Source organism: Gopherus evgoodei, chromosome 24, assembly GCF_007399415.2.
Source record: "Gopherus evgoodei ecotype Sinaloan lineage chromosome 24, rGopEvg1_v1.p, whole genome shotgun sequence".
Lineage (NCBI taxonomy): Eukaryota > Metazoa > Chordata > Testudines > Testudinidae > Gopherus > Gopherus evgoodei.
Window position 1 is genome coordinate 162366 of NC_044345.1, and position 22084 is coordinate 184449.

Below are 22084 nucleotides of genomic sequence, written 5' to 3' on the forward strand. Positions count from 1 at the left end.
CAAATCTGGGCTGGGAACAGGAATTAAAAAGACTCATCTGAAAAGGCGGTTTTTTTGTTTCTGAAAGTTTTAACCCCCTATTTATAACTTATAATTAAACTACAACAACCTCTTCCTTAACTATAAACGCATTCTGGCCAAAAGAAATAAAAATTATACTGCCTGACAAAGACAGTGCAATTTATAGGAGCCCCTTGCAGACCTCAAGCATAAGGTCCTATTCTGCCTCTAGAAGACCACACCAGGAAGAGCAGGCTGGCGTATTAGGTACATAGGAATTACCAGATTGCCTCAGAACAGTGGTCAGTCTAGTCCAGTGTCTAACAGTGGACTGTACCAACAGCTTCAGAAGAAGGTCCAAGAAACCCGTCAGGAGGCAGCTATGGACCAGCCTGCAGGGCCAGCTTTAACTGTGAGGCCTGATTCCAATACCCGGTGGCGGTCCAGGGCTTCGACGGCACTTCGGCGGCGGGGGGTCCGCTCCAGGTCTTTCACGGCACTGAAGAACCCCCCTGCCGCCGAAGACCCCTGAAGCGAACCTCCCGACGCCGAAATGACGCCGAATACCCCAGAGTGGACTGCCACTGGGTGAGTAAAAAAAGAAAAATAATAATTAAACAGCGCCTAAGGCGCTGGGCCCAATTCCGGGGAATTGGGCAAATCGGCCTAAAGCCGGCCCTGACAACCTGCTTACGGGAAAGACTGCTACTGAACCTCCATTAATTAGAGTAATGGTTTTCAAAATTTTTCTGGTGACCTAGTTGAAGAAAATGTTTGATACTAGTGATCCAACAGAGCTGGGGATGAGGGGGTGTGGGAGAGGCTCAGGGCTGGGGCAGAGGGCTGGGATGTGGGAGTGAAGGCTGCAGGATGGGGCTGGGGATGAGGGGTTTGGAATGCAGGAGGGGGCTCCAGGTTTGGGATGCTCAGGGGGTAGGGATTCGGGCATGGGGCTGGGGCACAGGCTTACCTCGGGGGGCTCCCGGTCAGCAGCGCAGTGGCAGGCTTCCTGCCTGTCCTGGCACCATGGACCACGCTGTGCCCCGGAAGCAGCCAGCAGCAGGTCTTGCTCCTAGGCACAGGCATGCAAGAAGGTCTGCAAGGCTCTTGCCCGCAGGCACTGCCCACCCCGCCCCCAGCTCCCATTGACCAGTTCCCGACTAATGGCAGTGTGGAGCCGGTGCTCAGGGTGGGGACAGTGTGTGGAGCCCTGTGGCCTCCCCTCCTAGGAGCCAGACCTGCTGCTGGCCACTTCCGGGGCACAGCACAGTGTCAGAACAGGTAGGAACTAACCTGCTTTAGCCAAGCAGCACCACCGATGGGACTTTTAATGGCCCGGTCAGCAGTGCCGACCAGAGCTGCCAAGACCCAATGCCTTATACTCTGCAACCCAGTACTGGGTCACGACCTGCAGTTTGAAAACCACTAAATTAGAGGTATGCCCTGAAATGTGAGAATTTATATCCCTTCAAAAACTTGCAGTTGTGACCCTGGATGTTTTTATTATCCATATAAATAAACAATCCCATTTTAAATCCTGATAATTTCTTGGGTGCATGTGGAGGTGAACAGAGGGAGGAGTACTTTCTCCTTTCTCCTACTGGGGACCGGCAGCAGTCTACAAAAACTGGGAATCATTCCTATATGCTGCCTAAGATGTGCAGAAATGTATTCCTGCCCCTCCATCCCTCTGGTAGTTTTGGGAGTGGAAGGAAAAGTTGATGTACGGGTAGGCACTGGAAATGGTACTAAAAGGGCCTGATCTACATGGTATGAGTCTAAGGCAGGGGTGGGCAACAATTTTTTCAGGGAGGCCATTTCATGAATTTTGGTAAGTCGTCATGGGCCGCACATTTCTACTATATTAATGGGGGGGTGTGCAGGGTCTGGGAGGCAGTTTGGGTGCAGGAGGGGGCACTGGGCTGGGAATTGGGATACGGAGGGGCAAGGTCTGGGAGGGAGTTTGGGTGGAGGAGGGGGTTTTGACCTGGGGGTGCGGGAGGAGGTGCAAGGTGCAGGGCTGTGGCCAGGAGGCACTTACCACAGGTGGTTCCTGGCTGGCGGCGCAGCAGGGCTCAGACAGGCTGCCTGCCATAGCCCCACACCTCTCCTGGGCAACCCTTCTGGGGAGACGGCAGTGGGTCTCAGTGCACAGCCCGTGCCTACAAGCACCACCCCTGTAGCTCCCATTGGCCGGTTTCTGCTGAAGACAGTGCTGGGAGCAGCGCATGGAGATGCCTCCCCCTACCCCTGCCAGGGGTGCGCAGAGACATGCCAGCAGCAGCTGGCTGCTTCCAGGAGCAGCTTGAGGCCACAGCAGGAAAGCAGCCTGCCTGAGCGCCCCGCTGCACCACGGGACTTTTAGCAGCCTGGAGATCGTGAGGGGGCAGCCAAAGAGCCTGATGGGCTGGACAGAAATGGTACGCGGGCTAGATGAGGCCTGCGGGCCTTATTTTGCCCACTCGTGGTCTAAGGAGATGTGGACTGCAGGTGGTTTACAGTACCACATTCCCCTACTGTGCACTTTAGGAAGTGCAGGGGAAGGTAGCACAGGCACCGTGGACCTTAGAAGATCCACATCTCATTAATGCATCTATCCTGTTAATCTTCTAGGAGTTGTGTCAGTAACTCTTGGAAAGTTACTCACAATGCAGCAGGAAATACACTGCATTTGTGCACTCAAAACAACATGGCACCCTACTGTCCACTGGTGTAGTTATAGTGGTGTAAGTTGCAACAGCATGGTTCTCTAGTGAGTACGCACCAAATGATGAATCACTCTTGCAAGAAACTAACTGAGGACCTCTGCATTCAGAAGCAGTAGAGTTTCCTATCAAAGCTTATTCCAAACAGTCCTTCCCATCTGCTCATGAGCAGTTTGTTCCAACTTCCCCCAACCAATTTCTTCACTTTTTCCTTACACCTATTGTCCTTTGTGCTTTGCCCTTTCCTCCCTCCCCAATCACTCTCACATTCCTCCCTTCAGTGTCTCTATTCCTTTCTTTCATCCTTCTGATCAGCTAATCCCCACCTAGGAGACACCACTTAGTAAATAAATCAAAAACAAAAATCCCCAGTCAAACTGAGGGCAAGAAGATCATGTAACTAACATGACATTTTCAAACCATCACATTGTTCATTCTCCTTGTCTGTTATATGCTGCCTCCTCCTCCTCCTCTCTCTCTTTCTTCCCGATTAAACTTCAACATCTTTGGGACAGGAAATTCCTCTTATGGTTTCTATACAGCCTAACACAATGACCCCCAGTCTTGGCTGGGGCCATTAGATGCAACCATAATACAAAATAATAAAAAATAAGGTTCTATTTATTCTCTCAGTGACAACACTGGCACACAAAAGGAGCCTGATGTTCTAGTCTGCTACACACGTTTCATGCTGGTATGACACCACTGATTTCAATGGAGTTACATAAGCATATAAATGGTGTAAAAATGGAGACTGAGGCCTCAGAGGTGCATAATGCAAAGGCTTTTCTGTCTCAGAGTACTTACTTGAGGGCAAGCCACCTTAGCTTTTAAAAACAGATGAAAGTCATGGACATTTGATTGACGCAGATCCCCAAAGGTAATTAGGCTCCTAACTTCCATTGATTTCAGTAGAAGTTGGGCACCCAAATATCTTTATGAATCTCGGTCATTCAAACTAACTAGCACAAGCCTACTCTGTCAAGCAGTCAATTATTCTTAATCAGGACTTTCTGTGAGTCTCATAGTTTATTCATTCCCAGGAGGCACTTATATATGTTCAATAATAACTTATGTTTCTTACATAATTTTAGATTATTTTATAAGTTCTCTGCAAGTAAGAACTAGAAGAGGTGGGAAGAGTGATTGTTTCAAGAAAAGATGCAGAGCTGTATGAATAAAAGGACCAACCACTTTTAGACAGTCTGTACAAGTGTACAATTGTACAGTAGAAGGCCAAGGACATTCTCTAGGTCTGAAAGGTTGTAATACTGTAACTAAATCACACAGCTAACTAGAATTAGTATTATTGGATGTGTTTAGGCAATATCTACATACACCAGTTTAACTAAAAGTTGGATTTTAAATGTATTTAGTTAAACCAATCCAAACCCCTTTGTGTACATTATTAAGGGCATAGGTAGATCCCTTACTGATATAACCTACATTGATACATGCCATTTTTAAACTGCTTTAAGAGTGTCCATATAGGGTTTTGCATCAGTAAAGCTAAATTTATTTAAAAACATCTTTAGTTAAATTGGTCCAAATTTTTGTGTAGACAAGTCCTCTGAATAATGGCACAAACAAATATTTGGATGTCCCTGATGCAGAGTGTACTTTGGTAATGCACAACACAAGAAAGACTGCTGGAAACCAAACCATTTAACAATGGTCTACAAGGTTTGATGGCTTCTTTATAAGAGTGCCATAAGGACTGTTAGAGCAGGGGTTCTCAAACTGTGGGGTTGGGACCCCTCAAGGGGTTGTGAGGTTACTACATGAGGGGTCATGAGCCATCAGCTCCAACCCCAGACCGCGCATTGCATCCAGCATTTATAATGGTGTTAACTATATTAAAAAGTGTTTTTAATTTATATGGGGGGGTCACACTCAGAGGCTTGTTCTGTGAAAGGGGTCACCAGTACAAAAGTTTGAGAATAACTGTCAGAGAGACATGATGAGTTAGATAATTGTAGGTTTCAGAGTAGCAGCCATGTTTGTCTGTATTCGCAAAAAGAACGAGTACTTGTGGCACCTTAGAGACTAACAAATTTATTTTAGCATAAGCTTCGGTCTGTGTCTTCCATTCTATGCATCTGAAGAAGTGAGCTGTAGCTCACAAAAGGTTATGCTGAAATAAATTTGTTAGTCTCTAAGGTGCCACAAGTACTCCTGTTCTTTCAGAGATAACTGTGACATTCTTGTAATCCCCATATTCCTCATCTGTATATAATTGTGATACTGCATTAAAGCATGCATTGTAAGGTATCGGGGAAAGGTTATGATCTGCTGAAAGACATTGTTCTATCTAAATATGTGTATCATCAATACATATGAAATTATAAGAATTGTGTTGTATGGTTTTCACTAAAATATGATGTGGGTTTGGGAGGCGCCCAGATACTAGCCCTACAGAGACAATGACAAGGGAGGTAACCAACACCTGGTTGGATTCTGTTGAACAGACATCACCAGCCATTGTCCAGCAAAGGAGCTATAATGCAATGATTCACCTGCATAAGACCACACCAGGGGAACTGAACAACCTTACCTGGGGACTCAGCAATGCCCACCAGACATGCCTGGTCTTGTGTTCTCCAAGCACATGGACTAAGGGTATAAAACAGGACATGGAGGCCCATGCTTCATCTTTCAACTGCCCTCATCTATGCTGCAAGCAACAAGGATGCTGAGCAGATTTAAAACTCCAACAGAGGAGACTGGCCCAGGTTTCAAGGGTGAAATCTGTACTATGAACTGCAATATCCGGTGGAGTGAGAAAACTGCTTTATCTAGACACTGCCCAGTCTAATAGGGTTGAGAGTTTAGACTGCATGCTAACATTTTATTTTGGTAACTAACTTTGACTTTTTGCCTACCCCATCACTTATAATCACTTAAAATTTATCTTTTGTAGACAATAAATTTATTTTACTGTTTAGCTTTACCAGAGAGTTTGTATGAAGCGTGTGGCATAACTGCTCAGGTTTGCAAAGGCTGGTCTATATCCAGTTTCCCTTGATGAAGTGGCGAACCAATTAATAAATCTGCATTGCTCATCTTGAGCAGTGCAAGACGGTATTATTCCTGAGGTGCAAGGCTGGGAGCTGGGGTGATCTGGCTGGTGCCTTTCCTTGTCTGATTCATGAGTGGCTCTGGGAGCATTCATGCAATATAGCTAGGTGTGGGGCTCCACATGCAGTTGTGCTGAGCCCTGGCTACAATGATACTGCATAGAGTGATTATTAAACAGTTTGCAACTGAGCAGTGCCTGGAGGGGTTTGCTGCTTGTCACTAGCAAAGTATTGTGAGAGACACCCAGGCTGGAAGGTTTAGGGGGTACAGCAGTCCCACAGTCCCAGACTGCACTCTGGGGAAACCATCACAATAATATATTTTATTGAACCAACTTCTGTTGGTGAGAGAGATAAGCTTTTGAGTTTACACAGACCTTTTCTTCAGGTCTGGGAAACGTATTGAGTATCACAGCTTATATAAAGTGAAACAGATTGTTTAGCATGAGTTCCACCTTACACTCTGAGTAAATTTCCCAGACCTAAAGAAAAGCTCTGTGTAAGCTTGAGGGCTTGTCTCTGTCACCAAAAGCAGTTGGTCCATTAAAAGATATTACCTCACCCACTGTGTCTTTAATATCCTGGGACCCACTGGCTACAATGACACTGCATATAGTGATTATTAGACAGTTTGCAACTTTATACAGCAAAAATTAAACATTATCTTTAGTGAATAAGTTGTATGGGGCAGGAATTTTGTCTTAATCCTTGTCATAAACCTCCTAGTACTCTGCTAGTACCATGCCAGTACTAATTTAAAATCAGGGCTCTCACATAAGTTAAATTTCACTCTATAAATATTTAAACTAATTAAAAGGCAGAATGTCACTTTTAATTTTCTTTGTTTTTAATACTATTTGGGGGTTTCTTAATGATGTTGCTATAGTATACCAATTATCAGTAGTGAAATTCACCTAGATTCCACAGTGATTTGCACAGGTTGTAAATATAAATAGATACATTGTGTGCTTACCATAAGAGAGAGAGGAGAGAGTGTGTGTGTTTTATATAACACCTGAGGATAAAAAAGAAATGTAGCAACCATTTTTTAACCATGAGGCCTCATTCAAGAGTGGCCTAAAGGAAAAGTCTCAGATTTGGAGGAAAGAGAGGGGGAGCAGGTTGTATTCCTGAGAAATGCACATATTCACCTGCTGTTTCCCCCCCATCATTTGCTATGTAGGCAAGTCTTGAGGCCTTAAAAGTAATTGCTAAAATTTACTTTATTTAAAATGTTGCTCATTAGGAAAATCAGGAGAAACATTTTTGTTGGTGACCCAGGGGACCAACAGTCATGCCTATTACTCAGCCACAGACTGCAAGATGTAGTATAATGTGCACCAGACAATAACACTGAACAGGCACAATTTCTGCCTCTTTTACACTTAGTGATTTACTACACGGATTAAGCAGCTTCTTAAAACACAATGTGTCCCTGGCCCCAAAGCAGGGCCTCTTATTCCCAGCGCTACAGCCTCCAAGCATCTCTCCAGACCCACACAACTAACAGACTGATCTGAGCAGAAGGTATTTCAGCCTGCTAAGAAACAGAGAGGTTGGGGATACCTGCATCCCGGCTGTTCCAGAGTGAGGAAAGAGGGTATGTGCGATGGGGCGCGGCTCTCTTCAGTTCTGGGGACACGGCTTAGATTCCCCAGACCGCCCTGCCCGCATCCAGGTACATAGTGCAGAAAAAATGTTCCATCTATCCAACTTCGTCTAAGGGCTAGAACCTGCTTCTGGAGCCGGGAGCTGTGTTGCTGCGGCAGCCCCCTCGGAGCCGTCTCTCCCCCCCAGGGAGCTGTGAACAAAGGCTCCAGCCACAGGCCGGGGCGCTGCCTGGCCCGGAATAGACATCACGTCATCCCGCTCGAAGCCATTAGGCAGCAGCGGCTCCATAGCTGCGCTGCAGCCCAGGCTCCCCGCACCTGCTCCCCCGGAACCCGCGGGGATAGAGATCAGGCCGAAGAGCAGCGCCAGCTCCAGTCCCGACCTCCCTCGCAACCTGCTCTCTCAGTTCTAATGCTGTGCCCCACTCCTCCCCACCACAGCCGTGGGGAGAGCCCCCCTGACTGCATTCTACTCACCCAAAACGGGGAGCAGAGGGGCCCCTAGCCACTGCAACCCGTCCCGACGGGGAGTAACAAGAACTCTGCCCACAGCATTCCCTCCGATGGGTGGGCAGCAGGGACTCGCCCCCGCCCCGTTTTCCTATTCCCACATGCGGAGTTTACATGTTCTGTATCTGGCAGAGCATTTCGCAGCATCTTTGCCCCCCCCGCATCGGCCTGGGCGAGTCCCTGGCACCGACCCAGACTGAAGGAGCCGACCGGCGGTGGACACTGACCGTGTTGCTCTAGATGGGAGGCTAAGACCTAGGCATGCTGAGAGGGGTGCTATTGCTGGGTATGGCCCGGTCTACAGATGAGGAAAGTGGTGGGCCAAATCGCGATGGGAGGGGGCGGGCAGGATGGCGCTGGGCACGGCCGCGGGGATGCAGGGGCAATTCACTGGGCACGGCACAGTCTCGATGGGGGAGGGGAGGCGCTGGGCACGGCCTCGGCTCGACAGGCGCTGGGTAGGACCCGGTGACCTAGCTCCACTCACCTAAGCCGGGACGGACACTGGCGATCTCAGCCATGGTGCAGCTGAACAGGTGCAGTGGGGGTGCGGGATCTTGTACACTGGGGTCCCCCGGTACCAGCCTCCGCCCTGAGGATGCTCCGAGCCTGGGATGCAGAAGCTGGCGACTGGCCCCGATGCAGCGCAGACTCCGCCCACAAAGAACGATCTGGGGATTAGGCTCCGCCCCTCTCCGATGTCACCCGAAGAGGAAACTCCGCCCAAACGCCGGCGGGGTGGGCAGATGTCTGTGGATTCGCTCACCCCACATTGGCAACAGGCGGGCGTATCCAGCACCAGCGTGGGAGGTGGAGCCGCTCAGGGAGACAGGGCATCCGACGCAGGGTGGATAGCCAGCGCGGGGCCTGGGCGGGGGCGGGATTAGGGAGTTGGTTTATCCCACGTTAGGGTGATAGTGTGTGCACCCAGGGCGGGTTACGGCACTGGGCGGGGCTAAGGGAGTGGTGCATGCCATGCTGGAGCTGTGCCCCTCACTGGGTGTTGTAGGGGGTCTATCTTTCCCGCAGAGTTGGAAGGGGACATGTCCCCTACCAGATCATTCCAGTTGCACAGAACTGAGGGCCATGAGTCACACTGTGCAATAAATCTGATACAATAGCAGAAGAGAGAGTGTGCGCGCGAAAGAGACATAAAGAGATCACGGATTTAAGGCGAAGTGAAGACGGGTTAGGTCAGGGCACTGGCCTGGGCTTTGGGAGAAGCCTGCTTCGCTCTAGGCTCCCCCTGTGTGAGGGCTTGTCTACATCAGAAAGTTGCAGCGCTGGTGAGGGAGTTACAGCGCTGCAACTTTGAAGGTGTACACATCTGCAGGGCACCACCAGCGCTGCAACTCCCTGTTTGCAGCGCTGGCCGTACTCCCGTTTTGTCTCGGGTGTAGAGGATCCAGCGCTGGTAATCCAATGTAGACAGTTACCAGCGCTTTTCTTGACCTCCGTGGAAGGAGGAAGCCTCTGGTAATCAAGCTGGTTTCCTTTCCCGGTTTGCTCTCTCGGTCCCGGAGCCACCCAGCAAACCGCAGGGAAGGAGACCTGCTTGCTCGGGGTTCCGGGACCGAGAGAGCACACCGGGAAAGGAGACCAGCTTCGCCGCGGTTTGCTCTCGCGTTCCCGGAGCCACCCAGCAAACCGCAGGGAAGGAGACCTGCTTGCTCGGGGTTCCGGGACCGAGAGAGCAAACCGGGAACGCCGCGGTTTGCTCTCTCGGTCCCGGAACCCCGAGCAAGCAGGTCTCCTTCCCTGCGGTTTGCTGGGTGGCTCCGGGACCGAGAGAGCAAACCGCGGCGTTCCCGGTTTGCTCTCTCGGTCCCGGAACCCCGAGCAAGCAGGTCTCCTTCCCTGCGGTTTGCTGGCTGGCTCCGGGACAGAGAGAGCAAACCGCGGCGTTCCCGGTTTGCTCTCTCGGTCCCGGAACCCCGAGCAAGCAGGTCTCCTTCCCTGCGGTTTGCTGGGTGGCTCCGGGACCGAGAGAGCAAACCGCGGCGAAGCTGGTTTCCTTTCCCGGTTTGCTCTCTCGTCCCGGAACCCCCCTTGAAGCCGCCCAACAGCGCTGCAGTGTGGCCACATCTAACACCACTTGCAGCGCTGGTTGCTGTAAGTGTGGCCACTCTGCAGCGCTGGCCCTATACAGCTGTACTAATACAGCTGTAACAACCAGCGCTGCAAAATTTTAGATGTAGACATGGCCTGAGTTCGGGCAAGACACTTAGTCGCTCAGTGCCTCCGTGGCTGTACGGACCAATTCAGTATCGCCTGCGAGCCGCACCCGAGCAGGCGCAGACCCCTCGCGCGGAACGGTGCCGTTTGTACCAGATGTTAATCTCCCCAAGGCCTTTTGTGTGTGACAGACATGGTCTGCCCTCCCCCCCGTGAGGCAGATGGATTCCCGGCTGTCTGGATTCTGCTCTGTTCTGCTCCCACACAACGCACGCGTGGGGCGGAGGGAAGAAATCTCCGCAGGAGACGCTCCTAGCGCGGTAAAGAGACGGAAAACAAACATGGCGGATCCTTAGCTTTGCCCCCTGCGAAGGTGGCGGCGCCCCACCGTCTCTTCACCAAACGAACGTGGCAGGGGTCTCAGCTACATAGCCAAGAACCAGGGCAGCGACGCCAGCTCAGCCTGTAGCAATCATGGCAGCTGTCCTTCCCCCCCGCCTAAAATTGGCGGTCATACTCCCCCCCATGCCCGGAACAATTATGGCGGCGCCCTACTTACCTTCCCCCGGAACCAGGGCGGCTCGTTTTCCTTTGCTCCCAAACAAACATGGCGGTGCCGGCGCGCGCTCTGCGCTCCACACGGGAGTCCGGACGTCATTTCCGTTTCCCGCTGGAGGAAGCGGCGGCAAGCGGGACGAGAAGATGGACCTGAGGAGTCTGGTTGGCGTGGGGGTTACGGCTTCCCGGGTCGTGGCGCTGTGGGGCGCTTAGGTACCGCCAGGCGGGCTCGCGGGTCTGACCGCTGAGGCCGGGCCGCCCGGAAGGGCTTGTCGTGGGTTTAGCTACGGGGGAGGGCCCCGGTCTCATGTCCGGGGGGGGGGGGGGGCTTTGCTGTGGTTAGAAATTGCACTTGTTCTTTCAGGGCGGAGCTGGGGGACTGGTAGCAGAATGTCGCACTCGTTGAAGATGTTGCCCTGCAAGAAGAGAAGAGCTGTTGCTGTGGAGCCCCGGAGTCCTTCTGTCGACTTGAGCTATCACAAGGAGTGTGCAGCTCTCCTCTCAGATGCAGAGTCTGTTAAACTGGAGTCTTCTAATCCTAGTGGCGCTGAGGAGCTCAGAGACTCTGTATCAAAGCACTGGCGAGTGAGCAAAATTACAGATACTCAGCCTGCGTCAGCTGCCACGAAGACTGGTGCACAGCCTGTGTGCTCTGTAAGCACTGCTATCATACTGGATAAGGAGTTGCCCTTTTTGGAAACCACTGATGGTGGAGCCTCTAAGGGAAACATAATCCCAGGAAAAGGGACCTCCCAGGTGTGTAGCCAAAGGGCTTGGAAAGAACCAGTGGAGAATTTCCTGAGAAGTGGGGAAAGAATCCCAATGAAGTGTAGATCAGATCTCAGTCAAGACAGTGGTGAAGGTCAACTGAACACAAAAGAAACTGCGATGGCAACTGAGTTTCTTGAGCAGGGTAAGGAGCAAGAATTCACTAAAGAAGGAAAATTAATTTGATATGGGTTGCTTGCTGCTGTCATTATTTACACAGTAGCAGAAGCACAGGAGGTATCTTACAAACAAAAGGGGATTAGGGCTCTGCCTCATAGAATGTTCGGTCTGATTTTCAGCCCTGCTGAAATATAAACTCATGAATTTAAGCTATTACAGGAGTGCATCAGTTTTGAAATTCAATCCCTTGTTATCTAGATAGCCAATATATAGATAAAGGATGGGGAATGGGATGCAGCAGAAACCAATTAAGTGGTGTTGTTCTGCATGCTTTGTTCTGGGAGTGGTGATGTTTGTCAGGGAGGAGACTTCAATTTAGCTCTTAGAGCCACTTTCTTGTTTTGTCCAAATCTTCAGAAGAAAGAGAAAAAACCAAAAAATTAGAAAGTCAAAGAGAATAAGATATTATTTAATAAAATTGAAAGGACAACACGTTTAAAATATTAAAAGAAATAGCTGTTTCCCACAACATTTTAATCCAGGGAACTCATTGCCACTAGATATTATTGAGGTCCAGAGTTTAATAGGAGTCAAAAAAAGATAATCTGTTTATGGGGTAAGAATATCCAGAGTTTATCTGGTACAATAAATGTTTCTTTTAGAAGGTATATTAGCCATGATGCTTTAGGTGTAGGCCAGCCATCTACTGAGGGATTAGGAAGAAACTTCTTCTGAGGACAGGTTGTTCCATTGCAGGATTTTGTGCATCTGCTTCTGAAATATGAGTATCTGCCACAGTTGGAGACAGGATATTGGACTAGAGGAAGCCTTACTTTTAATCTGATAGGGTACTTCCTATCTGTTGATAAAAATCAGATAAGGAAACTCTTGTTACTTTTGAGCATATAAAAATGCGTGTCCTGGTTGATTTGCATTATGAGATATTATGGAAGTTGGTAAACATTCTTTTTGTTTTGACAGTTATTTTTTTGAAAACTCATGGGGAACTGGGGGAGAACTTGAGATTTATTTCTGACATTGGACAGTAACAGGTGCTAAGAAGCAACTTTTTTCTAATGATTGGGTTATGTCCTGAAGCATTGAGCGTTACATCTTTTACACAGTTTTGGCTGAGCTTGCAAAGGCTTTAGGCTCAACTTGATTGCATGTCTGTCTGTCTGTGTGTAATGTGATAACTTTTGAACACTTTTTTGTACAATGAATTCCAAAATCTCAGGGAATGTTCTAAGCATCAGTGGCCAACAGGCCTGTTGATTTTGGGGAATATGAGAAAAAGGTAAAATGGAGGACACGTGGGAGTCTCTGCCATCTTCAGGCACCTTTGCAATTGTTTGTAGGTCAAACGATTGGTTGATAGGATATTGTTATGCTGGAGGTGTTAATGGGTGCTATCTCATCTTACCCATAGAATTTAACATGATGATACCCTGAATGACTTATCTCTCAGGCCTTGTCTACACTACAAAGTTGCAGCGCTGGTGAGAGGGTTACAGCGCTGCAACTTAGGATGTGTACACACCTGCAGGGCATTACCAGCGCTGCAACTCCCTGTTTGCAGCGCTGGCCGTACACCCGGTCGTGCCTTGGGTGTAGAGGATCCAGCGCTGGTGATCCAGCGCTGGTCATCAGGTGTAGACACTCACCAGCGTTTTTGTTGACCTCCGTGGAATAAGCAGGTATCCCAGCATACCTGAGGAAGCCTCTCTGGTAATTAAGCAAACTCCACTGCCCTCCAAGCAGGTCTCCTTCCCCGCGGTGTGCTCTGGCGTTCTCCGACCCCCCCCTCCAAGCAGGTCTCCTTCCCCGCGGTGTGCTCTGGCGTTCTCCGACCCACCCCTCCAAGCAGGTCTCCTTCCCCGCGGTTTGCTCTGGCGTTCCCCGACCCCCCCCTCCAAGCAGGTCTCCTTCCCCACGGTGTGCTCTGGCGTTCCCCGACCCCCCCTCCAAGCAGGTCTCCTTCCCCGCGGTGTGCAACAGCGCTGCAGCGTGGCCACATCTAACACCACTTGCAGCGCTGGTTGCTGTAAGTGTGGCCACTCTGCAGCGCTGGCCCTATACAGCTGTACTAATACAGCTGTAACAACCAGCGCTGCAAAATTGTAGATGTAGACATACCCTCACACAGAAAAATAATGGGGGATGTGGGTCATGGGAGAAAGTGAGGAAGAGGGCATGCACACAGACCCTGGCAAGGGTGGGGGGGAGAATAGGGAATGGGGCACACAGAATCCTTGGCACGTGGCAAATTGGAGGACCCAGGTATGGGGATCGGGGAAGAAGGTCACAGAACTCCAAGCATGAAAAAGTGGGGAATGAGGGAGAAGGAGTTAGTGGCAGTGCACACAGAGCACCTGCTATAGGAGGCAAATAGGGGAACCTGGGATGAGTAGAGGGAGGACTGGGAAGGTGCACAGATCCGCTGGGGGTGGGGGATTGATGGACATTGGTATGGGCAGCATGGGGATGTACAAAGAGCCCCAGCCAGGGACAGATAATGGGGAACTCTGCTGAGGGGAGGATGGGGAACACACAGAGTTCCTGCTACTCGGGGAGAGGAGAATGCAGGGCGGGGGCGAGGGGAGAGAGAAGTTGCAGGGGGTCCCTGAAATAGAGAGAGAGAGGACGATGGCACACAGGGCCTTGGGTAGAATAGAGCAATGCAAGGAGCTCTTGCTGTGCAGTAAGCTCAGTCTACACAAGCTGGGAAGCATGCAACTTCCTAGTTATCCTGCCTAATGTAACTGATGTCCTCATTATCCATATGAGTTTAATCTTTATGAACCCTACTAAGTGGTTGGACTCAATACCTTGTATCAGTAAGTTTTGTAGATAATGTACAGTGTAAAATACTTGGTATTGTTTAAGTTTGTCTTTAAAACATATATCTACATCTTGAAAGTGCTGTCTAAATACTAGCTAAATAGAGAGACAATGTGGGTGAGGTAATATCTTTTAGTGGACAAACTTCTGCTGGTGAGAGAGACAAGCTTGTCTCTCTAATCTCTTGAGACCAACATGGCTACAGCTACACTGCTTACTAGCTAAGTAATCATCTTGGCATTACAAGATTAAACATTGGGCTAGATATGTGTAAAAACTGACCAAAATGCAACCAAATGTCCTTTCAGATATTTCATGCTATTGGTGGCTTGTGCATGAGTTGTCACCCTGTATTTTCATTCTCAGAATAGTATTCCTTCACACAGGTGAAAGATTAGATCTGTCTTGTTAGGGCTTGTAATGGGAAGCCACCACAATCCTTAGCAGGACATTCCCTAAGCTGTAATGCAAGTTTATAACTTTATACAGATTTATTATAGCACTTGGGTTTTGTGACATCAAGTGGCAGGAGAGACTTCTGAACCACAGTGTGTCACAGGAAGCACAAAGAAACTATGTAGGCAAAATGCTAATTTGTTAGCTTGTTCACACCATCATTTTTTCCTGACGCTATATGACTTACGTATTTAAAGGAGTTTTTGTGATTTCTAATATATCTGAACACTTGTGATTAAAATCCAGGAGGTAGCAAAAGCACTTATTACTTGTTCAACTTATATGGGTGTCCACTTTTTTAAATGACTGGGAGAAGTGATGAGGCAGCATCAGAAGCCTAGGTGACCCATTTTTCTGAAGTTCACAAGCTTTGAATAGTGAACCCATGAGACGTATATTGTTGTAGGGTTCGTGGAATCCCTACTGTATTTGTATCATAGGTTTGTGCAAAAGAGGAAAAGCTAACTGGGGAGCAGCACCTTGAACAAAATGACCCTAATATGTGCTGTTTGCAGGGAAATCTCCTAAACTGCATACAGGGGTAGAAGTAATTTTGCAGAGACACCCCCATCCATCTGACAACCACTCACCAAAACAATTGGCCCAAGTGAAAAGTTCCTTGCTGCTGCCCATTAAAGCTCCTGCCATGATCAAGACATCGAAAAACACCAAAACAGGGGAGCAGCTGCAGCAGACTGATGAGGAAACTGAGGACGTTGGGCTGTTTATTCCACTGGGTAAGTGTCTTGCAGGAGGAGAACCTGTGATATGGTGACACAGTACAACTAGAAATTCTCTGGAAAGGAAGCACAAAATGGGGGCAGGAATCCAGCCTTTGGGTTCAGCCATTTTGAATGAAATATTAAACTTCTGCACTGTAATTCAGTAGCTGACTAAGCCTAAGGAGCCCAGTGAGGAGAATGTTGTGAAACAAACTAGAGCTGATCCCTGCAGTGGTCTGTCTCACTTATTGCCCAAACACTGGCCTCCTAAGAGAAGAGCTTGAACGCTGCCCTTCTCTTCTCCTGAGTCAGCAATATACTTAGGCTTGAGAAGCATGTTAAGTCTGATAAGTTTTCTAACCCACTGGCAGGGGTGAAAATCAGTTAGGTCACTTGCCGGTACGGACCCGGGGAGGGGTGGGGGGGCTCCAGCCCCCGGAAGGGATGGGGCCTTGGGCGGAAGGATCAGGACTGGGGGTCAGCATCCCCCAACTAGCCCTTTCAGGCCGCCTGGCCTGTGCCACCTGGTGTTCCCATGTTGATTTAAAGGGCCCGGGGCTCCGGACGTTACTGCTGTGCTAGTGGCAGCAGCATCCAGAGCCCCAGGCCCTTTTAAATCGCCGGTCCCAGGGCAGCTGCTCCCTTTGCAGTTAATTAATGTGGGCTGGGTATGGGCTAGTGGGGGTTCTTACCAGTACTGAGTACCAGCCCGTACCGGCTCACTTTCACCCCTGCCCACTGGTGCTGGGTTCCAGGATTTTCGTGATTTGTAGCCTGACTACATGGTTGCTTCATGGCAACTCCTTCATGAGGAGGGGAAGTGGCTAGTATGGCAGCTCTGTGAAGTCACTAGAGCATAGATGTTAAATACTTAGCTTAATGTATTTGTGGCCTCTGTGGTTTGTTCAGATTTTTCAGTATCTGAGCCTTCCATTTGAAAAATGTGTTCCTAGTTCTCATGGTTGTGAAGGATCAGTGCACTCTTGTCTGCCCGAGTCTGTTGTGGATTTGGTTTGTATGTGGTTATAAATTTATGTTCCAGCCCACATACTGTAACTGAAGATGGAATCCATATTTCTTCCGAAGAATGAGTTTGACACCCCTGACCCGTGACCCCCGCACTAGTTATAACATGCATAGGAGCAGGTCAAAACACCAGTGTTTTAGTGACTCATGGTTCCTGTTCGTGATCAGTAGGTGGAAAGCAGATGAGACCTGTTAATGTCTGCTGCATTCTGTCTTCTGGAGAGTCCCACTGCCTGAGTGGGAGGTTGTCTTTGTATTTTGAAACTGAATCGTTTATTGGTAATCTGCAGAGGAGCAAGATTTAGAGGAAGGCGAGAGGAGGAAGAGGAGGAGGAAGGCAACCAAACGTAAACGTGAAGAGAGATGCCAAGAAGAGGAGGCGTCCTTGGCTTGTGACATCAAACTAGATGATATGCTTGATCGCACCTTAGAAGATGGAGCGAAACAGCACAACTTGACCGTCGTCAATGTGCGAAATATCCTCCATGTGAGTGGGGTGGAGTGGAGATGTATGTCAATACTAAGAAAAGGAATAGACCTGTGTATCTTCCTGGAAAAGTGCTGGCTGATCTGAGGTTAGCCTATGGGATTGCACAGGATTTTCTAAACGGGGTAAACACAGACTAGTAAAGCTAGAGCTACCTATTGTTATAGATGGAATTGATCCAGAACTCAGTCACTTACATTGTCATTAGCAGATGTTAATCTTTAACTTCCTGTAGTGTGATCTTTTGCAACTGGTTGTACCACACCTGAGATGTCCAGGACAAAGGCAAAAGCTATTAAGATAGGATGAGAGGACATAGACTGGGAATGTACAAACTTCGTATTTTCTATGAGGACTGGGTTTCTTGTTAAAGGCCTTCATGAATTCTGGTGGGACTGTTATGGAAATGTAGTGTACTTAGTGCCAAAGGCCACCTCCTTCTTTTTTTAATATTTTTATCCTATCACACAATTTCCACATGGGAATGAATTGTAGTGGAGAGAAAATCCACATCCCCTTAGCTACCTAGTGCAAAACTTGAGCCAGCTAATTCTGTAGTGAAGCACTTGTTGTCAGATTCCAGTCATCCCTGAACTGAGCCTAGGGAACACCAATGCTGTTTTCAAAATAATAATTTATACTGTTTATTTTAAGCTTTTCTTTGCATTCTAATAATGTTCCATGCCTGATGGTCACAGGAATTTGTCCTTTGTCTATTCCCTCTATAGTGACAAGTGACTGATACTGCTTCTGTTTCAGGCAGATTCACTAGTCATTACTATGTAAATGTCAGAATGCAATTCGTTTATCTTTCTCTACAGCCTGGTGCTGATGTGGTCATTTCCTTCCCAGAGCTCCCCATGCTGGCAACCTAGTTACAATATTTGGATTCAGATCCAGAGTCTCTGATCTCGTCTTATCTCCTCAACTTTTATTTTCTATAAACTCTCCTTTGTTTTTCAGTTTTGTTTTTTGTATCTCTCTTCTCTAGTAATCAGTGTGCTCTGAAATGTTGTAGCATTAAACTTGCCCTGGAGCAGTGGAATAGATACCATACTCTCACTCTCACGTGTGTGAATATATGTTTGAAGGTGTAAATTCTCCAGTGCTGCCCCACAGTAGCTTTTCTCATGTTCTTAAAACCAGCAAATTTGGGATTTTACATTGTGTGAGAAGAACAGAGCTGATGAAACTGATGTGTGTATAGACTGCACTGTTGTCCCTCCTAATAGCATTAGAAAGTTTGATAGGTTCATTCTACAAAATCTTTGCATGTAATGTAGGGCCTGCACTTTATCATAAGAGGAGCACTTAATATTTTCTTGTCCTCTTTCCACCACCCACCACATTTCCAAGATTATTTTGAGCTGAAGTCTGATTCTTTTTCACAACACAAATAAAAAAGGAGACTTGAAGCCAATTTTTATGTTCTTGCAGGAAGTGATCACAAATGAGCACGTGGTCGCCATGATGAAAGCAGCCATCAGTGAGACAGAAGACATGCCCATGTTTGTGAGTAACAAGCTTTCCCCTTCCCCATTGCTATCTATCCATATGCATGGTACCTTCAGACGCTGCTCTGACTGTTGAATCTTGCTAGTGATCTGGTGTGGGGAGAGAATAGGATAAAGGTAGGATCATGGGAGAACTTGTATTGCAATATGTATAGGCAGTTAGAGACGCTAACTACTACTCTGTTGGAACCTAACTGCTAAACAGAATCATCAGGTATAGTTTAGTGCAGAGATGTCATGCCCACCATGTCAGACAGGTAGTGTACTTAGCAACAAGAAACAAAGACATTTTCCATAGAGAGAGACCGGTGAAAAATGTTATAGTTAAGAGTTTGCTTTCTTTTCAACTCTTTTAGGAGCCAAAAATGACTCGCTCTAAACTGAAGGAAGTTGTGGAGAAAGGAGTGGTGAGTTTGTCATTTGCATTTTTTCCCATTGGTTTGGGAAAGGATAGAAGATGCTTTACTGGCCTCTGGGACAGTAGGAACTGTAGACCGGGGATGCTTTCTGTGAACTATTCCTAAGCCTAAAAAACGTTACAAGGGGAGGTGTGTGCATGTGCCCATATTTGTAGTGATCCTAAACAAAGAAAATAGAGATTCCTTAGAGATGAACAGTAATGTGCCAGATCAGAGCTGGAGTGGGTAAAGTGCACACAGGGAACTGAGAATATCTAATAGAGGAGAGAGTTGTTGCCCGACGCCCAAATCTGCTGAGCGGTTTAGAAAGCATATATTTTAAAGTCAGATGTTACTTGACTAATTGGGGAAATAGGATCACAAAACGCAGATGGTCCTTTGTTTTAACACTCAATAATCCGTGTAACATTAGATTTCAAATAATTGTTTTATTTCCATTAGGTAATCCCTGCATGGAATATTTCTCCAATTAAGAAGGCTAATGAGATCAAGGTTAGCAACTGAAAGGTGAATCTGTGCTGTTTCCTCTGTCTCCAGAGTCTGTTGCAAGCAGATTTGCATCCCTGCACAAAAACCTCCAGTGAATACACTCATCTGATTCACCTTGGGCTCACATCTTCGGCCTTTTGTTTCTCTCTGACTGTTCCTTCTCCTGACTTGTAGCTTGTTTTCCTCTTCCATGTTTTATTATGTGTATTGTGGTACTGCCCAGAAACCCCACTGAGGGCTGGGCACTGCCTATCTCAAAGAGTTGAAAGTTTAATTTTAGATATAATGCAACAAGTCAGTGTAACAAACAATAGGATGACAGGGGTATCAGTGCTAGAAGCATGTGGTTTCATAGACTGTGCAATATGAGACGCTGTGAACTCATTCAGTGCTTTTTAATATTGTAAATTGGGCCTGTCCTTGCACCTCTGAATCCACCCATTCCACAAGACTTACTTGGATACAGTTCCACATCCTCTGGAGCTCTCTCCTTATCTTGGCTCCTTCTCTAAGCTTCTCTACACATGTCCTGTGGTATGGGCATTTGAAACTGTAAAACTTTTTGCTTACATCTGTAAAGTTCTTATATTTCCCTTGGTTTCACTGCAGCCTCCTCAGTTTGTGGACATTCCCCTTGAAGATGATGATTCATCTGATGAGGAATACCAGCCTGAGGATGAGGATGAAGATGAGACTGCTGAAGAGGTAAATATGGCTAAACACATCTGATTATATCCACAAAGGGATTTTAGTGCCTAACAGCCACTTTAGGCACCCATATTCAAAATCAGCTGCTGTCTAATTCTGTAGGTGGCTGAGTTGCTGCTGGTAAAGTTCCTAGGTACCTAAAAATCTGCCAGGGGGTATGTGCACAGCCACCTAAGTCCTGATGCCTGGGCACCTAGCTCAGACGTAGGTCCTAGCAGAATCTTCAAACTGAGTGTTCCCCCACCTATGGTGCCTACAGGGTCCAATCTGGTATGTGTGCTCAGAGGCTGCCTTAGAGCACACCCTGCTGGATTAGGTCCTGCACAAAACTGAGTCAGAGGTTGTTTCTCTCCCCACCATCCCTCTTTTAATCCAATAGCTCAGTGGTTAGAGCCCTCATCCAGGATGTAGGAGAGCTCAGTTCAAATCCCTATTCTTTGAGAGAATCTGCAGCTTGAACCCAGGTTTTTCATGTCTTGGTGAGTGCCCTAATTGTTGAGGCATGAGTTACTCTGGAGAGAGTCTCTGTCTCTCCTGTTGAAGCTTTTCTAGTTTGCATAAAATGTTTAAATATTCACTGGGCCCTAGAGAGAGCGAGAATTATGCTCTGACCCAATGGTTAGGGCACTGCTGTGGGATGTAGAACATTTGGGTTAATAAATTCATTGAATTTAAGGTCAGAAGGGACCACCAGGTCATCCAGTCCGACTTCCTGTATATCACAGACAACCAATGCCACTCAGCACCTGCACACTAAATCCCACAACAGAAATTGAATCAAGATATTCTAGCCCTCAGGAGTCTGAACTATTACGTCCCTCAGGCAGAGACTAGGAGGGACAGAGGCATACCAATGGTTACATGAGAGATACCCAGGTAATCTTGCATCCCATGCAATAGAGGAAGGCAAAAAAAACCCGAGGTTCCTGTCAGTCTGACCTGGGTGAAAATTTGCTCCTGACCCCATATATAGCAATCAGTTAGATCCTATGAGTAAGAACCAACCAGGCAAGCATCTGAGAGACAGAATTCTTAGTACTACCTCAGCCCACCCCATCCAATGTCATATCTCCAGCTGTGGCCATCTCTGATGCTTCACAGGAAGAGGACAGACAAACCAACCCAGAATATACTGGGTGGGAAATCCCTTCCTGACTCTTGCAGATAAACCAGGTGCACCCCTGAAGGCATGAGCTTTTTAGGAACATCAGCTAGATAGAAACCAGAAGGGACCCTCATGAGTGCTGAGCCCTACCTGCTACCATCACAAACAACCCCATCATACAATACCACACGTACATTTATCCAGATCCCTTAAAAACTAATTAAAGGTGTGTGCCCCAAAATTCCTGTTGGAGGGTTGTTCCAGAACCTCACTCTTCCAACATTTTTCTAAGGTTCATCCCTTGGTGTCCTCCCTGAAAGATTATCCTACTGGTTTTGGTTCATTCTTTCCTTCGTAGTATACTGAGACTATGACTTAATTATGTTAAAAGAAAATCACTGGAATGAGATATTAGTTGAAAAAGGGTATGTTAGTGATTGCAAAATTACTTGGCTGTGTTTTGCTTTTCTTTTCTTCTATAGAGCTTGTTGGAAAGTGATGTGGAGAGCACTGCCTCTTCTCCTCGGGGAGCAAAGCGATCTAGGACAAGGCGATCATCAGATATGATAGAGACAGATGAAGAGGGAGCAACCCTATCTGAGGTACAGTTCACGTCAAAGCTCCAGTACTTTCTGAAATAGCTTCAGTCTTTCATTCTGAGTCACCAGTGAGAAATCCATAATAAATGTTGATTGTTAACATTTATGTACTGGTAGCACTCATGTGCTGATTTGACTCTGTCCCATTGTTATGGGTGCAATATAAAGAGATGGATACAACCCATGCCCAAAAAC

At 47.5% G+C, this 22084-nt stretch overlaps 2 protein-coding genes across 10 annotated transcripts in view; one reads left to right on the forward strand and one right to left on the reverse strand.

The window, feature by feature from the left end:
- The window catches only part of SYT11 (synaptotagmin 11), a 35258-nt gene extending 26110 nt beyond the window's left edge, over positions 1–9148 (reverse strand). The window contains exon 1 of one of the 2 annotated variants that reach the window (XM_030542009.1): positions 8390–9148. In XM_030542009.1, coding sequence (XP_030397869.1) covers positions 8390–8423 — 34 coding nt within the window. In that variant the 5' untranslated portion in view covers positions 8424–9148. The remainder of the gene's footprint in view (positions 1–8389) is intronic. The other variant, XM_030542008.1, reaches the window with a different exon arrangement.
- Positions 9149–10114: 966 nt separating this feature from the next.
- GON4L (gon-4 like) overlaps positions 10115–22084 on the forward strand; it is a 48006-nt gene continuing 36036 nt past the window's right edge. For 6 of the 8 annotated variants that reach the window (XM_030541995.1, XM_030541998.1, XM_030541997.1 and 3 more), the window contains exons 1-9: positions 10763–10848; positions 11000–11575; positions 15336–15557; positions 16859–17055; positions 18493–18567; positions 18926–18976; positions 19430–19480; positions 20087–20182; positions 21773–21892. In XM_030541995.1, the coding sequence (XP_030397855.1) occupies positions 11026–11575; positions 15336–15557; positions 16859–17055; positions 18493–18567; positions 18926–18976; positions 19430–19480; positions 20087–20182; positions 21773–21892 (1362 nt within the window). In that variant the 5' untranslated portion in view covers positions 10763–10848; positions 11000–11025. Of the gene's footprint in view, positions 10398–10762; positions 10849–10999; positions 11576–15335; positions 15558–16858; positions 17056–18492; positions 18568–18925; positions 18977–19429; positions 19481–20086; positions 20183–21772; positions 21893–22084 lie in introns of those variants that run through there. The other 2 variants (XM_030541996.1, XM_030541999.1) reach the window with 2 other exon arrangements.